The sequence below is a fragment of the Eptesicus fuscus genome, chromosome 7, assembly GCF_027574615.1.
Source record: "Eptesicus fuscus isolate TK198812 chromosome 7, DD_ASM_mEF_20220401, whole genome shotgun sequence".
NCBI classification, from domain to species: domain Eukaryota; kingdom Metazoa; phylum Chordata; class Mammalia; order Chiroptera; family Vespertilionidae; genus Eptesicus; species Eptesicus fuscus.
In genome coordinates, this window is record NC_072479.1 from 36,897,617 (window position 1) to 36,915,836 (window position 18,220).

At 39.5% G+C, this 18,220-nt stretch overlaps 1 protein-coding gene across 4 annotated transcripts in view; it reads left to right on the forward strand.

Annotated features, from left to right (window-relative positions):
* The first annotated feature begins 344 nt into the window (after positions 1-344).
* NAP1L1 (nucleosome assembly protein 1 like 1) overlaps positions 345-18,220 on the forward strand; it is a 32,809-nt gene continuing 14,933 nt past the window's right edge. The window contains exons 1-4 of one of the 4 annotated variants that reach the window (XM_054718833.1): positions 345-463; positions 10,770-10,807; positions 15,409-15,494; positions 16,958-17,060. In XM_054718833.1, coding sequence (XP_054574808.1) covers positions 10,791-10,807; positions 15,409-15,494; positions 16,958-17,060 — 206 coding nt within the window. In that variant the 5' untranslated portion in view covers positions 345-463; positions 10,770-10,790. The remainder of the gene's footprint in view (positions 464-10,769; positions 10,808-15,408; positions 15,495-16,957; positions 17,061-18,220) is intronic. The other 3 variants (XM_054718832.1, XM_028148640.2, XM_054718834.1) reach the window with 3 other exon arrangements.

Sequence of the window (18,220 nt, forward strand, 5' to 3'; positions counted from 1 at the left end):
TTCATCCTCTGCCAGCATCACGCCCAGGGGAGCGAGGCGCAAAGGGACGAGACGCGAAGTTCGAGGCCTTTCCCGGGAACGAAAGGGCCCGAAATTCCCTTTCCAGAGCCGCGGATAAAACGCGAGATGGCCCGGGGCGTAGTAAGGGGGCGGAAGCGGGAACGGAGGAACCCGAGCTGGGCGCCGAGGGCGTGGAGGTCGTTAGAGAAGAAGGACGGCTCTGTTGCTAAGCGACTCGTCCTGGGCCCGCCTCCCGCTCGCGTTGCTAGGCGACGGCGAGGCCAGGGGGAGGGCGGCGGTGTGGCCCTACGTGCTGACGCTAATTGTATATGAGCGCGAGCGGCGGGCTCTTGGGTCTTTTTTAGCGCCATCTGCTCGCAGCGCCGCCTCCTGCTCCTCCCGCCGCTGCCCGGAGTCACGGACTGCGCAGCTCCGGCCGCCGGGCTCCCCGTGCTCGCCATCGGTAACGGATGGGGGCCTGAACAAGAAGGGGGAACGGAACGTCGGCCTGGCGGTCGGCGCGGAGGGTCGGGGCGGAGGGACGGGGGCCAGAGCGGGCCCGCGGGGGGAGTCCGAGGCTCCGGCTCGTTCTGGGAGGCCAGAGCCGGGGCCGTCCGCCGAGTTTCGACCCCATAAGCCCGAGAGGGCCCCGGGATCACCCCGCGCCTCTTTTGGGGGACAGCTGAGGAGGCGCGGGGGTTGGTGCGGCCTGGGAGGGCCGGGGGCCGGGCCCGGCAGCGCCGCGGGACCCCGAGCGCCACCGGCTTCTCCGCGTGGACGGGGGCGAGGCCGCGGTGCCGGTCGGGCGCTCGGAGGGGGCGAGGACTACGCCCCTGGCGCCCGGAGTGCCGGCCGGGCTCGAGGGCTGAGCCGATGGCCGGGCTCGACGTCCCCGTTTCCTCAAAATTAATACCCGGAGGAGGCCGCTGGGGGGGATGGAAAGAACGGCGGAGGCTGCGAATTCCGATGGGAGGGAGGGGCCGTGAAGGGATGAGGCCCCGGGGCGGGGAGGCTGCGAGGCTCCCGGGCTCCCCGCCCCCTGGAGGTGGCGACGGTGCGGGGCGGGGAAACCCTGGCGGGTTCCCTCACACGTGGCCGCCACCTGGGACGGATGGGGGACCCCAGCTTCAGTGGCCCTTTCTTGCTGGAAGTTGTAGAAATGGTGGGATGTAAGGAGGAGGAGTGAACAATGAGTCTAGCCCTTGGGTGTCCAGCTCTTAATCTGCTTCTCTTTGGTCTTCATCTTTTTATTGATACAGGAGGAAGGTATGAATGTTGGGTGATGGATGAGCAGGGTCTCCATTGCTAGAATATTTTTGTGAACCTCAGGTACAGCTAGAATTTGGATGGGTGTCTTGACCAGGCTTTTTTATTGGGGGAGAATTGACCCTAACTAATGTACCCCTTTATCGGCTCTGAAGTAAGTGGCAATACCGAAGGCTTGCAGTGTCTTTCATTCTAGGACTTGCATTGCTTTCTTAAAGTTAGTTCCTTTATTGAAGTTCCCAGAAAAGATAGGTTCTTTGACTTTAAGAGAAACTGTGTTTAAGGAAACCAGATTACCATAGGCTAATCAATATAAACAAGAGTTAATTTCCTACACCACACAATCAACTTTATAATGAAACAACATTGAGGGGAACCACAATGTCCGAGGACCTGCTGTATTTAGAATTCTTTAGAACTGAGGGGGCCCTGACCAGGTAGCTCAGTTGGTTAAGAGTGTTAACCTGTTATGCCAGGGTGGTGGGTTGATCCCTATCAGGGCAAATACAAGAATCAATGAATGAATAAATGGAACAACAAAATCAATGTTTCTCCCTTTGTAAAATCAATAAGTAGTTTTTAAAAACTGACTGGAGGTAAAAGATTTACAGTGATCCTCTGGAAGTATTAATGAGTATCAAATGCTCAAAAATGGGCCAAATTTAAATGAGCGTTTATTTTTTAGGAAGCCTGAAGGGTAGATGGAACTAAACATCTAATATAATCTTGACTTCATAGATTGTTTTTCTTATTTGATATATAGCATTTAAAAATTTTGCCTGTACCAAAACTTAATACAAAATGCTATTGATCATTAAAAAAAATTAATTATACAGTACCATTGACTTTTTAAATGTTTTGTTTTTTAGAGAGAGGAAGAGAGAAGGCTAGAGAGATGGAAACATCTATGAGAGACATCTATTGCTTCCTGGTTGCCCCCTACTGGGGGATCTAGCATACAGCCTGGGCAATGTGCCCTGACCAGGATTCTTGGTTCATGGGTTAACGCTCAACCATCCAGCCACACCAGCCAGGCGCTGTTTTTGCTCACTTTATTTATTTAACTTCTTCATGTTATCTCCAGATTATTGATTTGATTCTAAACATTAATTACATAGTCCTTTTGTAGAAAAGGGGGCTAAAAGCAGCAGAATCTGTTTGATTTCAAGATGTTAAAGAACAAAATTAAGCCAAGTACATTTGAAGATCTAATTGGCTTTTTTAAAAGGATGGGCAGCATCCCATCCACCCCTTTGAGGATAGGGCAAGGTTGATGTTAACAAAAAAGAAAACAGGGTTGTTTTCAGCAGGGAGGTTTCTTTTTTTAAATTTTATTTTATTGATTTCAGAGGATAGAAACATCAGTGATGAGAGAGAATCACTGATTGGCTGCCTCCTGCACACCTCCTACTGGAGATCAAGCCTGCACCCCCTAGCATGTGCCCTTGACTGAAATCAAATCAGGGACCCCTCAGCCCTCAGCCTGATGCTCTTTCCACTGAGCCAAACCAGCTAGGGCTTGAGGTTTCTATTATGCAGTTGTTGCTTTCCAAGGGTATGGAGAGGGGCAAGGAGATGGTCCATGGGACAGATTACTTAATTGGTGTTGAGCAAAAAATTCCAGATTGATTAAGATTGTTTCTGTCTCTCCCCTCCTCTGAAATCAATAAAAAAACATGTTTTTAAAAAGATTGTTTTTGGGAGAGGATGAAACTTCAATTAGATCAGGTATTAAATCTAGGTTTGGTATCATGGGCTTTTAGCATGATTGAGGCCATTTTGGGCCTGTTGTTTTCTCTTTACTAATGTCAATAAAATACTACTTTGCTTACTCTGTTCACTTTTTGCTTGGTTTTAAATTTGAAATACTAATGAAAGAAAGGGTTAGAGGGAATGGATCCTGATTAATTTAGAAAACTAATGATCTATTCAGATCCTCAAGTGTAATCAAATCTGTGATTACTTGTATTCTTAGTTGATTCTTTGAGTAAATATTTTAGCACCTATTTGAATATATCTCTTACATTATGAACCAAAAAAGCAAATTGGTTTTCTAGAATTGTGAAGATGGTGTGAAGAAAAAGATTGGGGGATGGAGTAGTACTTATAACATTCTTTATATGAAGGAACGTATAAGTCCCATTTCATACTAATTTCATCTGAATAAGAAGTTCTTTCATGTTGGGCAGAGTAGGGGTTAGAGGTGAGTGCTGTCATTTTCACTCATCCTTGTACTAGTACATTGTTTAGTACATTGACAGCAGACCACCAGATCACATTACTGGGCTTGCCACAGAAGTAACCTGTATACTTCTGGTTATCAACTGCCTTTTACTGCTGCATACTAGTTCTAAAGGTTACTATGTTTTTATTTTTATTGGGAAAGGGGGCTGTAATGTTGAAGAGTTTATTTGGATTATCTTCTAAGGTAAACAGTTACAGAACACAACAGTCAGCACTTATTGGGTGATTATTCAGGTAACATTTTAAATTCTGCATGTATTTATTAACTGATTTAGTGCTCCTGGAGATAGGTAGTATGACCATTTTATTGAGAAAATTGGATAGTTGAAAGAAATTATCCAAGGATGCATAACTCAGCAATGATGATTTATGAATAGTATTTTGTAATGCTTTAAAAGGGACAGTTACCTTGACTTAAATTATTATGCTGTACATCAGTTTGGAATTCAAAAGCCCTCTTGCTTGGGTTTCACTATGCTCCAAAGAAAAGCTGTGGTTTTGAAGTTGTCTTCCAACATATGTCATATTTCAGGTGAATACATTTTTTGTTTGTTTATGCTTGCGTGTATTTTCGAATATCAGTCCAATCCAGTATATTTCTTTGCCATTGGATCAGATAATACCTTAGGTAATGAGATCCCTTGAACAGAAGATAGTGTTCGAAAATAGGAGTTCATTTTGCTTGGGACTAAAGTACTGAGGCCTTGGACCACTGAAAATGTTAATGGAGCAGCAATACTTGAAAGACAGATTTCTTGAAGTGCATTTGGAATGAGGTCTGAGGTAAAGGGAAATCTTATGTGTTAACTCTTTTGTTTTAAAGCGTGTAGTTTGTAGCGATTGGCTGTTTCATCACAAAGTAGTAATTTTTCATAAAGGAATAATTAGTTTGTTATTATATAATCTATGGAGCAGTAGGCTGATAGAGAAGGCACCTTGGTATTTGGAATGGTGGATTGGGCATGGGTTTTAAAAGTCAGATTTTAATTCCTAGTTTCTTCATTTAATCTCTGGTGTGTTGCTGAGCAAGTTGCTTACTATTTTATCTATAAATAAGAGGAAAGCTTAATTCACTATAGAGTAGGCCCTATAAATGTTAACTTTCCTGCTCATTGAAAGTAAGGAGAACTTATTTAGAATTGGGTTTATTGCATTGATAAGTTACTAGATAAGCTCATTTCTGGACATCTAGCTATTACAAGATCACAAAATATTCAGTTTATGGCCTGATTCTATCACTTGCTACCCTCTTTTTCTCCACTGAAAGGTTTTTTTTTGCATTCAAGTTCTCAGGTTAATGTATACTTTCAGTCCTGATGAACCTTATCGTTTCATTGAGATCTTCTATATTTTATATATTTCGGATGGTGAGTTGAACCTTTCACTTTTTAAAAAATACATATTTTTTTATTGATTTCAGAGAGGAAGGGAGAGAGAAAGAAACTTCAGTGATGAGAGAGAATCATTTATTGGCTACCTCCTGCACTCCCCGCTACTGGGGATCAAGCACACAACCCAGGCATGTGCTCTTGATGGGACTTGAACCTGGAACCCTTCAGTCCACAGGCTGATGCTCTATCCACTGAGCCATACCAGCTAGGGTGAACCTTTCACCTTTTTATCTCTAGTAACTAGAGTCTTGATGCATGAAATTCGTGCAAGGGGCTCAGGCCTTCGCAGCCCTGGCTTTTGTCCGGTCGGCTTTGACAGGACGGTCTTCCGATGATCTGCTGTTGGGTCTAATTAGCATGTTAGCTCTTTATTATATAGGACTAGGGGCCCAGTGCACGAAATTAGTGCACTGGGGAGGGGTCCCTCAGCCCAGCCTGCCCCCTCTCTCATACTGGGAGCCCTCAGGGGATGTCCTACTGATGGCTTAGGCCCGCTCCCTGTTGGAGCAGTCTGTCCTCCCTTTTCAGGAGGCGACCGGGCAGATCAGGGGAAGGTACCAGCCCCATCACCATCACCCCGCTACTGCAGCCACTGCCAGTCACCACAGCCACCAAGGTATTTTCATCAACATGGACTCCAGTTCCTTCACCATGAAAAAATGACAACTTTCTTTAGGCATTTTCAAGATGTGCCTTTCATAAGATATGACATTTCTTTTATTATTTTTATTTTTATCTTCGCCTGAGGATATGTTTCCATTGATTTTTTCCCCCCCTTCCCTCCGATTCCAGGCTCGGCCACTTCCCAGGCCTACAGCCTCTGCCCCAGGCTTTAGGCTTGGGAAGCAGGTACCCCCCGTCCCCAAGCCTAAAGCCTCCGTGGGATGGCCGGCTGGGAGTGACCTGGGTGCTGAGGAGGTTCCCGGGACCCAGGTATGTATGCAAATTAGCTGCCATCTTTATTGGGTTAATTTGCATACTTACTCTGATTGGCTGTGGGCGTAGCGGAGGTACGGTCAATTTTACATGTTTCTCTATTATTAGGAAAGATACTTTTCCTTAAAGTTGGTTTTCTAATGTTAATACAGTGGTACCAGTTTTATTTTTTTGGTTAGGATTGTATTTCACTGACAATTTTTAATGGGGGACTTTAGTTAAAAATTTATTTAGAAACATTTGGATATCCTTTTTGCCCCTCATATCTTATATCTTAGACCTTGCATTTGGGATCACTTGCCTTCTGCTTGAAGAAGGTCCGTATAGAATTTATTAGTGAGAATGCTGGAGAAATTTTTGCCTAAAAGTTTGTTTTATCTTAAAGGTTGTTTTTGTTGGGTGTAATATTCTAAAAATCCTTGGCTGGCTAGCGAGGCTCATTGGTTGAGCTTCGACCCATGAATCAAGAGGTTACTGGTTGGATTTCTGGTCAGAGCACATACCCAGTTTGCAGGCTCGATCCCCAGTAGGCGGCGTGGAGGAGGCAGTTGATCAATGATTCTCATCATAGATTGTTCTGTCTCTTCTACTCCCTCTCTGAAATCAATAAAAAAATATATTAAAAACCCTTCGTTATTTTCAGCATGTTAAGCATAACAGCACATTCTGTTGTCTTTTGGTATTACTGAAAAGAACTGTCTTATTTATCCTGATTGGGATTTGTAGTATTATCAATCATTAGTTCTGGAAAATTTTTTGCTCTTAATTTCTTTAAATATTCTGCCCATTCTCTCCTCTATTCCTGGTACTTGTGTTAAATCTTAGATCTAACTTGTGTTAGACTTTATTGTATCCCAAAATGCCTTTGAACTTTAGTGTTTTCCATCCTTTAGTTTCCGCCATATTTTGGAAGATTGCTTCCAGCTCACTTAATTCTCTCTCTAGCTGTGTTTAGTCTACTGTTAAATCTACCTATTTTTTTTTCTAGAAATTCTATTTATTTCTTTGCCAAATTAGCTATATCACCTTTAATAGATGACTGTTCCTTGTAGATAACAGATGCAGACATTGTATTTTCAAACACAGTTAAACATGGTTGTTTTTGTCTATGTTTATAGTTATACATTTGTGGCCTTTTTGACAATATTTAAATCTTTAGAGACTGGTTTTTGTGTTCTTTTCTGTTGCCCCTATTGCTCTTGAAAATTACTTTAATGAATTATTTCAGGTCTAGGATGAAGGTGCCTTTCACTTATATTTGGATATGCTGTTAGAGACCATTTCAAGCTCGTAGTTTGGGGTTTTGAGGGCAACACTGATGAAATGAATTTGGGCTTTTATCCAGGAGAACTGGTTTATTATCCCTGAGAATTTAGCACTTTGAGGTTACTGCTTAATTGGGGAGGGTTGTCATAAAGATTGCTCAACTTGAAAAGGTCCAGAGCTTTTGATTTCACCCTACAATAGTTTAAATTTGTGGTTGGCATTTGCCCTCATGCCAAAAGGGACTTCCTTCTACTTATCTTTTTGCTTCCTCTTTTGCCTTTTTGGGGGGATTAGGAATTCCTTACTATCTTATTAGTATTTTCTTTGCTTTTAGGATTTTAACAAATAATCGTTTTCTTTTTTAAAGAAAAAAAATTTTTTTTATTGATTTCAGAGAGGAAGGGAGAGGGAGAGAGAGATTGAAACATCAATAATGAGAATCATTCTTACCGGTTTGGCTCAGTGGATAGAGCGTCCTCTCTGTAAAAAAATCAATAAAATATATTTTAAAAAAATAATGATGAGAATCATTGATGGCTGCCTCCTGCAAGCCCCCTACTGGGGATCAAGCCCGATTGAGCCCTAAACCCAGGCATGTGCCCTTGACCTGAATCAACCCGGGACCCTTCATTCCCCAGGCCAGTGCTCTATCCACTGAGCAAACCCAGCCAGGGCAACAAATACTGTTTTTCATTGGTAGAATTGATCTGCATGATGTAACTTCTCGCTACCAGGAATGGAAATTCTTTAGTTTTCTTAGAAAGCATTTTCATGTGGGATTAATAAAATTCTCATTGATTTTAATTATTGGCAGCAGTAAAATAAATCATGTAGGTGTTAACCTAAACTTGTGTTTCTCAGTGTAATCTGATTATCTCAAGATGGCCTACTTTAGAAGCTATGTTTCTTGTTTAGAATGTGGATTTTTGGGTCTGCTACATCAGACCTGATGATTCAGAATCTCTTAATTTCTTTAAAAAAAATAAACTATTTATAATTTTAGATTTACAGAGGAGTTGTAGAGATAGTTCAGAGAATTCCTGTATACCCCTTAACCAGTTTCCCCTAATGTTAACGTCTTACATACAGTGGTATATTTATTAGTCATTCTGTACATTTGTCAGACCTAAAAGAATCTTTTTTAACTGTCGTTCCATCTAATTATTTAAGTCTTTTACATGAATTTGCTTCTTAATATATATCCAATGAGGATTTTTGATTTTTTATTTAATTCTGTAGATGATTAAATAAGGCAAGAAGTTTTTTTCCTGTGGCCCTAGCCAGTTTGACTCAGCCTGCAGACCAAAGGGTCCCGGGTTCAATTCCGGTCAAGGGCACCTACCTTGGTTGCAGGCTCCTCCCTGGCCCAGGGCTCTAGTCAGACCCTGCTTGGGGCTTGAGCAGGAGGCAACCAATTGATGTGTTTCTCTGACATCGATGTTTCTCTTTCTCTCTCTCTTCCACGCTCCCTAAAAACCAATGGAAAAATATATTCGGGTGAGGATTAATAAAAACAAAACAAAAAACCTCCAAAATTTGTACAACCAAGAAATTTAATTTATTCAGAATGGACAGATTGGAGAAGGCATCTCTGAAGACATCCTGTTCTGTCTTGAATCCTTTTTAATAAAGAATCAAAAGAAATTGGTAGGAGTTTGAATTCTAAGTGTAATACCACAAATTGGACACTGATGGTTAGCAGTGTAGGTGTAATATTACTCTAAATATTAGATCTTGGCTACTAAAATCAGCACCTCTTCTTAACACTTTAATAAGCATATGAAGCATGTTGGTATAAGGCAGTGGTCGGCAAACCACAGCTCGCGAGCCACACGCGGCTCTTTGGCCCCTTGAGTGTGGCTCTTCCACAAAATACCACGTGCAGGTGCGCACATGCAGTGCGATTGAAACTTCATGGCCCATGCGCAGAAGTCGGTTTTCGGCCTGGGCGAGTCTATTTTGAAGAAATGGTTCTAACGCTGAGCCACACTCAAGGGGCCAAAGAGCCGCATGTGGCTCGCGAGCCGTGGTTTACTGATCACTGGTATAAGGAATCATATCTCACATCATTTTGTGAATTAAAGACTAAGGTTTTAACTTTTTAAAGATAAAAACTTCATTTTAATGGGGGGTTCTAAGCTTGATTAAAAACATTTTTTTAACTAATCTGCATTATCAGTGGCATTCAGCCATTTTTCCCGCCTGACTATAACACACTTTACCTTAAGTTTTAGTTTTCTAGAAGCAGGGTTTTTACATTTGTTTTTGGTTAATCCTCACCTGAAGATATTTTACTATTGATTTTTAGAGAGAGTGGAAGAGAGTGGGAAAGACGGAGAGAAACACATTGATTGGTTTCCTCCTGCACGAGCCCTGACCAGGGCCTAGGCTGGGGAGGAGCCTGCAACCACGGTACATGCCCTTGACTGGAATCGAACCCATGTCCCTTTGGTCAGTAGACTGATGCTCTATCCACTGCGCCACACGGGCTAGGGCTTCAGTTAATACTAATCCTAAATGAGAAAGAACTTAGGCTGTGCTTTGATAGGTTAACCAAGAGCATTGTTGACAGTGTTCCAGCAAGCATATCTAGGTTAGGCTAATGGGTGTGGTTGTTATCAGTGATATGACATGAAGTACATTTGAAGAGACAGGAAGGTTTAGTTGACATTGGTTGGGACCCAGACCTTTAAACTATCCTATATACCAGTTAATAGCTAATATGCTAATTAGACCGAACAGCAGAACTACCGTCTGGAAGACCTTCTGGACGAAGCCAAGGCTGCAAGGGCCGAGCCACTTGCATGAATTTTGTGCATCGGGCCTGTAGTCTATAATAATCTATAATAATAAATATTAGACCCAGTCTGCATGAAGCCATGGCAGGCAGGGGCTGCATTTCGTGCATCCGGCCTCTAGTCATTACATAATTTAAAAAGCTGACATTTGATATAAGGATTTTTAAGCTTTTTAAAAAAAGATTGGGGGGGGATCATAATGAGTATAGTAGGCGGCAAATTTTGGCTTTTAAACATGAATTTGATAAAAATTAATGCTGTTCAAAATGAAGGGGATTTTGTTCTGTGAGTAGCCTAAAAGTTTATGCAAAATTTGACCATTCAAATTCCTGGTTGTCACAGGAATTTGAATAAAGATCCTTTGTAGTGTTTCTTTTCTGTGATTCTAACATACATTAGACTTTTTAGCAACAGTGCCATTATAAAAGTCCTTACACGATAGATTCTAGATGCCTACTAGTAACTTGCTTATTTTAAGTTGTATCCTCTGAAAAGTTACTTGGGCTACATGAAAGTCTCTGTTCCATGATTTTTCTAAAAATATATTTTTATTGATTTCAGAGAGGAAGGGAGAGGAAGAGATAGAAACATCAATGATGAGATTGGCTACCTCCTTCACGCCCCCTACTGGGGATCGAGCCCACAACCTGGGCATGTGCCCTTTACCAGAATCTAACCCGGTACCCTTCATTCCACAGGCCAGTGCTCTATCCACTGAGCCAAACCAACTAGGGCTTAACTGATGCTTTTTTAATGGGAGTATACATTTCTTTTGGGATAGTTTTCAATATGGTATTTATTTAAAGGGTTTTGGTTTTAAATAAATTGTATGCTTTTTTTTTTTTAACATTGTTGTTTCTCTCCATAGATATTTGGAGTTCTTAACAACATGGAAGACATTGAAAAGTAAGTGACAGATAGTTCCTTTCTTTTTCAGATATTTGTACTGTGATGTAGTTAGCAGTACTAGCTATGTAGTAGGAAATGTATGGTAATGACTAAAGTTTAGTGCCTACCCTTAAAAGTTGCATACCATGTATCCAAGACAAAAGGTAGTATATATATTCATTGTCATAAATATAGTAAACCATTTATCAGTGTTTATTCTTAGGAAAGTGCTGAGCACAATAATGAATCATAAATACTTGCAGAGTCCACTTTACCCTATATGTATTTCCCAAAGGTTTTTATACCAAACATTGTAATGTATCATACATACAAGATAGTGTTACAAAATGTCTATGTAGAGTTTAAAGAATAATAGGACACTGTGTACAGCTTTTAAAAATAGAACATTACTAATGTGTGTCCCTTCTCAATTGCTATCTTGGCTTTTGTCTAATTTGTTTCTTTGTTGTTTTTCTTCAGAGATTTGCCACCTATAAATTCTTAATGTCTAATTCTGAAAATCTGAATAGTGGTCACACACTTAGATATATAAAGAAAAAGGCAATATTGCCACTATTAGTTGAAAGCTCCAAGATCTTCTACCTAATAAAAGAGTAACATGCTAATTGACCATGCCTTTGTGGCGCCCACCAGCCAATCAGGAGTGAGTATGCAAATTAACCCAACAAAACTGGCAGGTTAATTTGCATACGTGCCCCCCCCCCTCCCCCAGCTGCTCCAGGCCTCTGGGCAGCATGGGAAGGCGGAAAGGCGGCTCTGGGCCGGAGCGAAGGCAGTGCCAGCAGCCAGGGGAAGGAAGGCCCATTCTTGCACAAATCTTCGTGCATAGGACCTCTAGTAGGAAAATAAAAGGCTATCTGGGTCATAGTCTGGCTTTAACTTTACTGAGGCTTTTTCAACTTTTCAAGGGCTTATTTTGGTGAAGTCATTGGGCAAGGTTATGCATCCTGCAAACAGGGTTAATAATATAGTGTGGATGGGTATCTTGCAGAAATATGGTCAGGAAAAATGGATATGCTGCTTGTAATTTTACAGTAGCCTGCCAACTTAGAGGACAGGTTAAAACAGAATACTTGGGGGTAGGGGTGGCATGATATGATTATCTACAGCTGTTTCAGACAACAGAGCATGGAGATGGAAAAGCAGGAAAATTTTAGCACAAGGATAACACATTGAAGTACTATACATGTAAGAATCTGACTAATTTTCCCATGCATGCTGTCTTCAGCATAAAAAGGAGAGTGGCAGCAGGCATTTTTGTGATCATGGCTTTCAAAGTATTGTTGCCTCAGTCACATTCCTCCAATCTGAATTTCTTAGCATTAGCTAAGAAATTGTGCATCTATTTCTATCTTACTGAGGTTTCCTCAGTTTCTCCTCTCGGTTTTGCTGTTTTGTGATATCCCCTGTTTTCTTTGTTGGTTCTTTAGTATCTTGAAAGCGTACAAGGGAAGTAAATTATTTTAAATGGCATGAATGAAAATGACATTTCTGCTCTTATGCATGATAGTTTGTAGAATTCTAATTTAGAAATCATTTTTCTTAAGAATTTTGAAGGCATTGCTGCTCCATTGTCACCTGGCTTCCAGTCTTGCTGTTTTGAAATTCAGAGTCATAATTCTTGATCATTTGTATGTGGCACTTAAAAAACACACCACACAATGTATCTTTATTCTGGAAGCTACTCTGGTTTCAGAATTCAGAAATTTTATATTATTGGAACCATTTTCTTTATATCGCTTCGTGTTGTGCATTCACTGGTGGATCTTCAGTACCGGGGAATATTCTTATTTTGATTCTGTTTTCTCTTTCTGGATCTCCTGTTATGTTGTGTGTTGGACTGATTCTTCTAATTACCTTTTGTATTACCTTTTGTACTATTTTCCATCTTTGTCTCATTGCTCTTTCTAAGGATAGCTAAAGAAACTTTATCTTTCAACTCTTGTATTGAGTTTCTAAATTTCTATTTTTTAGTTTTCATGAGCTCCTTTGCTCTCTATTTCTGTTTTTATAGCATCTTGTTCTTGTTTTATGGATTGTAATATATTTACTCTGGATGCTTCCTTCCCCTGTGTAGTCTTATTTGCTCAAAAATTTTATCCTTCCTCTGTTTTGGTCTCAATGTAAGAGGCTTTCCTCAAAAAAGAAGGTGGTAATTGTAATTAAGATTGGGGTGGGATGGGACAGGCAGTTGAAGAATGTTTTAAAAAGTTGACTAGAACATTTGAATGTTGGGGGGGATGCTTGTTCATTTGGGATTTTAATGTAAGGTCATCAGTGTGGGCATTTGTTATGAGAATCCCTAGTGACAGAATGTTTTTTTTGCTTTTTTTTTTTTCTGGGCTGGTCAGATACACCTCAGTGAAGGACGGGTGTTCTATGAGCCAAATTGGGAGATGACTGCTAGGGAGGGGTCTCTACATATTCAGTATTCTAGTGTGCATATTGCCATATCTTTGATACTAGTAACTGTCTGTGATCCTTCCGTCCAGCTTCTCAGTTTAATCCTTTCCAAAGAAGAAACTGTCACCTGCTGTAGTGAGGGAAAGGATCTGAGAATTTAACTGCTTATCAGGTTTTGCTCTGTCCTCCCTATTTTATTCAGATTAAGTGTTCTTTTTAAGATTCTGTGTTTGAGCTGGTTCTCAGCTTTCCCACTGCTTAGATTTCAGTCCTCAGTGAAGTTGCTGCTCCTGAGTCTCCTTGTCTATTCTTCAGTGTGTGTCTGTTTAAAAACCCTTTATCGTAATTTTAGTGGGGATCCTGGAAGGATTGAGATCAGATGAGTATGTGCAATTTGCCATCTTAACTGTCTTTTTTTTATACATATTTTTATTGATTTCAGAGAGGAAGGGAGACGGAGAGAGAGATAGAAACATCAGTGATGAGCAAGAATCATTGACCAGCTGCCTCCTGCACACCCACTACTGGGAATTGAACCCACAACCTGGGCGTGTGCCCTGACCTGGAATCGAACTGTAACCTAGTTCATAGGTTGATGCTCAACAACTGAGCCACACCCTTCAGGCACTTTCATTTTTTAAATTTTGAGGGGAAAAAAAGTTTATTATCTCTTTCATTATTTAATTTTGGATGCCTGTGAGCCTTTGGAGAGGAAAGGGAAGAGGGGATTCTTGTTATGTAAAGCAAAAGGAGCAAACTTTCTCTGTAAAGGACCTGATCTTAAATATTTAGGCATTTGGGCCGTATGATCTTTTGTAACTACTCAGCTCTGCTGTTATAGTGTGAAAGCAGCCATAGACAATACATAAATGAATTAACTGGCTGTATTCCAATAAAACTTTACTTAAAAAATAGGAGTGGGCTGGATTTGGCCATGTCACATAGTTTGTGGACCCCTGTTTTAAAGCTTTAAGATTAATAAGTGGTTGAATGAAATGACACTAAAGGAAGAGCAAGTTTATACTACATCAGAGATACTCCAGAAATGATTATTTTGTTTTTGATGAGAAGGCTGATTTTATTTTTCCCCCTTAGTTGACAGGAATGTAAATTTTGCTAGCAGAATACAGTTGACTTTTTCTGTACTTGTCCCCATATGAAAATTAGATAGTATTTGTCCCTATATGAAACATTTTCAAATGCTTTTCTAAACATGTAAAGCAACTGAATCAAATAAATAGTAAAATCTCTATATATTGACTTAGATATTATTTACCTTTTTAATGCTGATTATAATCTCAATCTTCAGAAACTAGATTTTTAAGATGAAATGGGAAGACTGTTATCTTACTATTTTTTACCTTCTCTTCCAATGCTGCCATCCTCCTGGCTTTGCTCTAAGCATAAAGTAGTCTCAGGCCTTTTTAATTTTTACTGTTTTTCCCCATCTTCACTGTGAAGTAAAGAAAAAGAATGAAAGTCCACAAAGATAGTGAGTACAGGCTGATATACAGTAGTTGCTCCACAGCCATCAAGGATCCAGAATTCTTCTGTTTTTCCAAACTTCTTCATCCTTAGCTGGTGACTTCTGTTCTCCAGGTTGCCTCATGGTCCAGTGTGGCTGCCCAGGCTGTAGCCATCACATCCATATTCTAGGGAGAAAGCAAGGTAAACAAAACAAAACAAAACAAAAAAACCTCTTAGCTATTTACCATCCTATAAAGGGAGGTTCCTCAAAGTTCTGTATTACTACATTTTCTCTTACTGCTAAAATCTAGTCATGTAGCCACAAGCTAACTAAAAGGTAGGCTGGGAAATGTAGGTTTTTTTCTAGCTTTGTAAATTGCCATCTCATATAATATTAGGGTGCTGTTCCTAAGAAAAATCAATAGATATTGGGTAGGAAAGATACTTCCTGACATCACATTCTCTGAACCAAAACCTGTTAAACCATATTTTTAAAGCTTGAAGTATAAACTTTATATTTGACCACATGCTTTTAAATGAAATTTAAAAAATATTTGTACTTGTTTACATATGAAGTTAGAAAGAAAACAGAATTACCTTTTGGATTTTGTTTCATATTTTTGAAAGAGGCATATTAACCTAGGAAATGAATTGAAGTATTTCTACATATTTTATATTTTTGGTAATTTGGTACATTTGAACCTTGGTGTGATACTATGATATTGTAGCAAAGAACAGTCTGAACTTGATCAAGATTTGGATGATGTTGAAGAAGTAGAAGAAGAAGAAACTGGTGAAGAAACAAAAATCAAAGGTATTATTTTAAATTTTTTCAGGCTCTAGTGATTACTGACACATGTCTTCTAGAGCAGCGGTCGCCAACCTTTCGGACCTCACGGACCACCGGTTGGCGACCGCTGTTCTAGAGGGTAGTAATAAATACCGTTCTCTTTTTGATCCCTATCCACCAGCCCGTACCTCAGTTCAGTAACAGTTTGTGTATGTGTGTTTGATGTTGGGGGAGGGAAGAAAGAAAGGAGGACAAGAGGAAGATGGGGATGAAATGATAGTAAAGGAGGAAGGTGTGAATATAGTGACTCCTCAGAAGTCACTGTGTTTGTACCCTCTACTGCTAGAGTGACATGGCATTGTTGGGTCAAACAGCTTAGCTACCCGTGAGTTTTGTCTGAATTTAGAAATGTTTTGATGGTGGGAGTTGTTTTTGGTGGTGCTTCTAAACAAACACCATTAGTTTAGATTTACTTGAAAATGTTTCGTATTTAATATATAGACAATATATAGTGTGTGTGTGTGTGTGTGTGTGTGTGTGTGTATGCCCTTTTTAGTCCAACCAAAAAAGAGACATTAAAATTAGTGATGGTGGTGTGGAATTACTTTAGGTTTTGTCCTATAGATAAGAACCAAGAATATTAAGGTAACAGATGAATCAACTTTTCATTTTTAAGCCAGAATGAGGTTAATTGTTAAGACTAGTGAACTTAGTTTTAGCTTTCATCATGCAACATTTTCTTAAAAGATAACAGACCATGTGTCCTTAGTGGCCAGTATTGATATTCTGAAGACATGGGTTATCACAACTGTACATCTAATAATCAAATTAATATTAGCAGTCATTTGAAAACACAATTGGAAAAATTAAATGGAAATTTTGGGTAATGTCTGTTGAAGAAGATAGCAAACTAATTTTTGCATATATCTAGCTTACATTTGGATTAAGTATAATTTCGAGACATGCTGATAACCAAATTTTGATTGGTTTTAGTTACAACCTTTGACTTATCTCAACTGTTAACTTTCTCTATTGAGACATACACAGGCACATTATATAAACAAACATCAAATAAACAATTTAGGTTACTCATTGTACTTTTTCCCAAGCCCCAAACTGTCACTATATTTGCAGTTTTCTGATAATGTGTTGTCTGCCTTCGAAGAATTATCGAGTCATAGGTAGGCATCTGGATGAAGCTTTGAGCATCCCAAAATGCAAGATGGCTGAAACACAAGATGGTAGTAGTAAGAGAAGGCATACTGTTGATAGAAATTGTGTAAATGATCTTGAGACATGGCATGCACTAGAGATCATTAGGAATCTGAACATTAGGTTTTCCTAGAGTGAATTTTCTTTAGCTTGCTGCTCATCTCTACTCATACCAGCTAGTCAGGAAACCTCATGATTGGATTGTCCTATTAAAATAGCATAATACGTTTTCATAAAATCCTTCTTTCGATGCCTCCCTCCCCCTTTTTTTTAAGCGCGTCAGCTGACTGTTCAGATGATGCAAAATCCTCAGATTCTTGCAGCCCTCCAAGAAAGACTTGATGGTCTGGTAGAAACACCAACAGGATACATTGAAAGGTACAAGTTCTTTTTCATAGTTCTTATTTCTCTTTCTGTAATCAACATTGCAGGTGTATCTATTTTTAAGGCCATCTGGGACTTATGTAAGTAATAGTGGAAAGCTCATGTTTGTTAATATCTAGGTTTTGCTAAGTACCACCAATTTAGAGTTGGTCTTTTTAAAGTTTAATTTCGATTCCACAAGAAGTATAGTGATCTTAATCATTTCTGAGATTTATTTAGAGGTTTTATTAGAAATGCACAGAATTAGAAGAAATAACAGATTTCTTATTTAATTTGTTGGCAATATAAATCATTAGTAATAGCTCAAATATTCTATTCTCCTTGCAATTTTTTATATGGCTTTATGATTTTAAGATCCATCCATGTTGTTATCTATATGTATCTCTAGTAGCTTCTAGCCTCTAAATGTTTCCTAGATCTCCTTGGTGTTTGTCCACCATGTTTTTTATTACATGCGTTTTCTTTGATGGATAACTAGATTGCCTCCAAGCTCCATCAACACAAAGTCCATTGTAATGCTCATTGTACATTTCCTCTTAAGGAACTATGTAAGAATATTTTTGAGATTTGTACTTATCAGTGGAATTGCTAGTTCTGGGCTTTGCAAGCCTTAAGTACTTCCAGCTTGCTTTCGAGGATGACTGTATCCAGTACAATGAAGGTTGCTTGATCTTTGTGTCCTTTCCAACAGTTGGCATCATTCAGCTTTATAGTTTTTTACTTTTACCAACTGAAGAGGTGCAGGCTTATTTTATTTGCATTTCCTGATTTCTGATGAGTTTTTCTCATCATGATTGTGAGGCTTTTAGGTTGCTCATTTGTATCCTTTGCCCTTTTTCCTATTTGGGCTTACTATCTTTTTCTTGTTTTGCAGGGTTTCTTATGTATTCATTTTTACTTACTTTACACATAGCACCCTCTATTGAACAAAATTATTACTTTTTATGTTTACTCAATTTTTACCTATGATTTGTTCTTTTGAAGTTAAGTCTTTCCTAGTTCCTTCTCTATTTCCAATTGACTAGTTTTAACATTAGGTCTTCAATTCCTCTAGGGTACATCTTTGTATTTAATGTGAATAGGCATTCATTTTTTTTTTTTTTTCTTTTTTAGTGTGCTAGCACATTTATTGCATATCACTTTTTTATAAACTC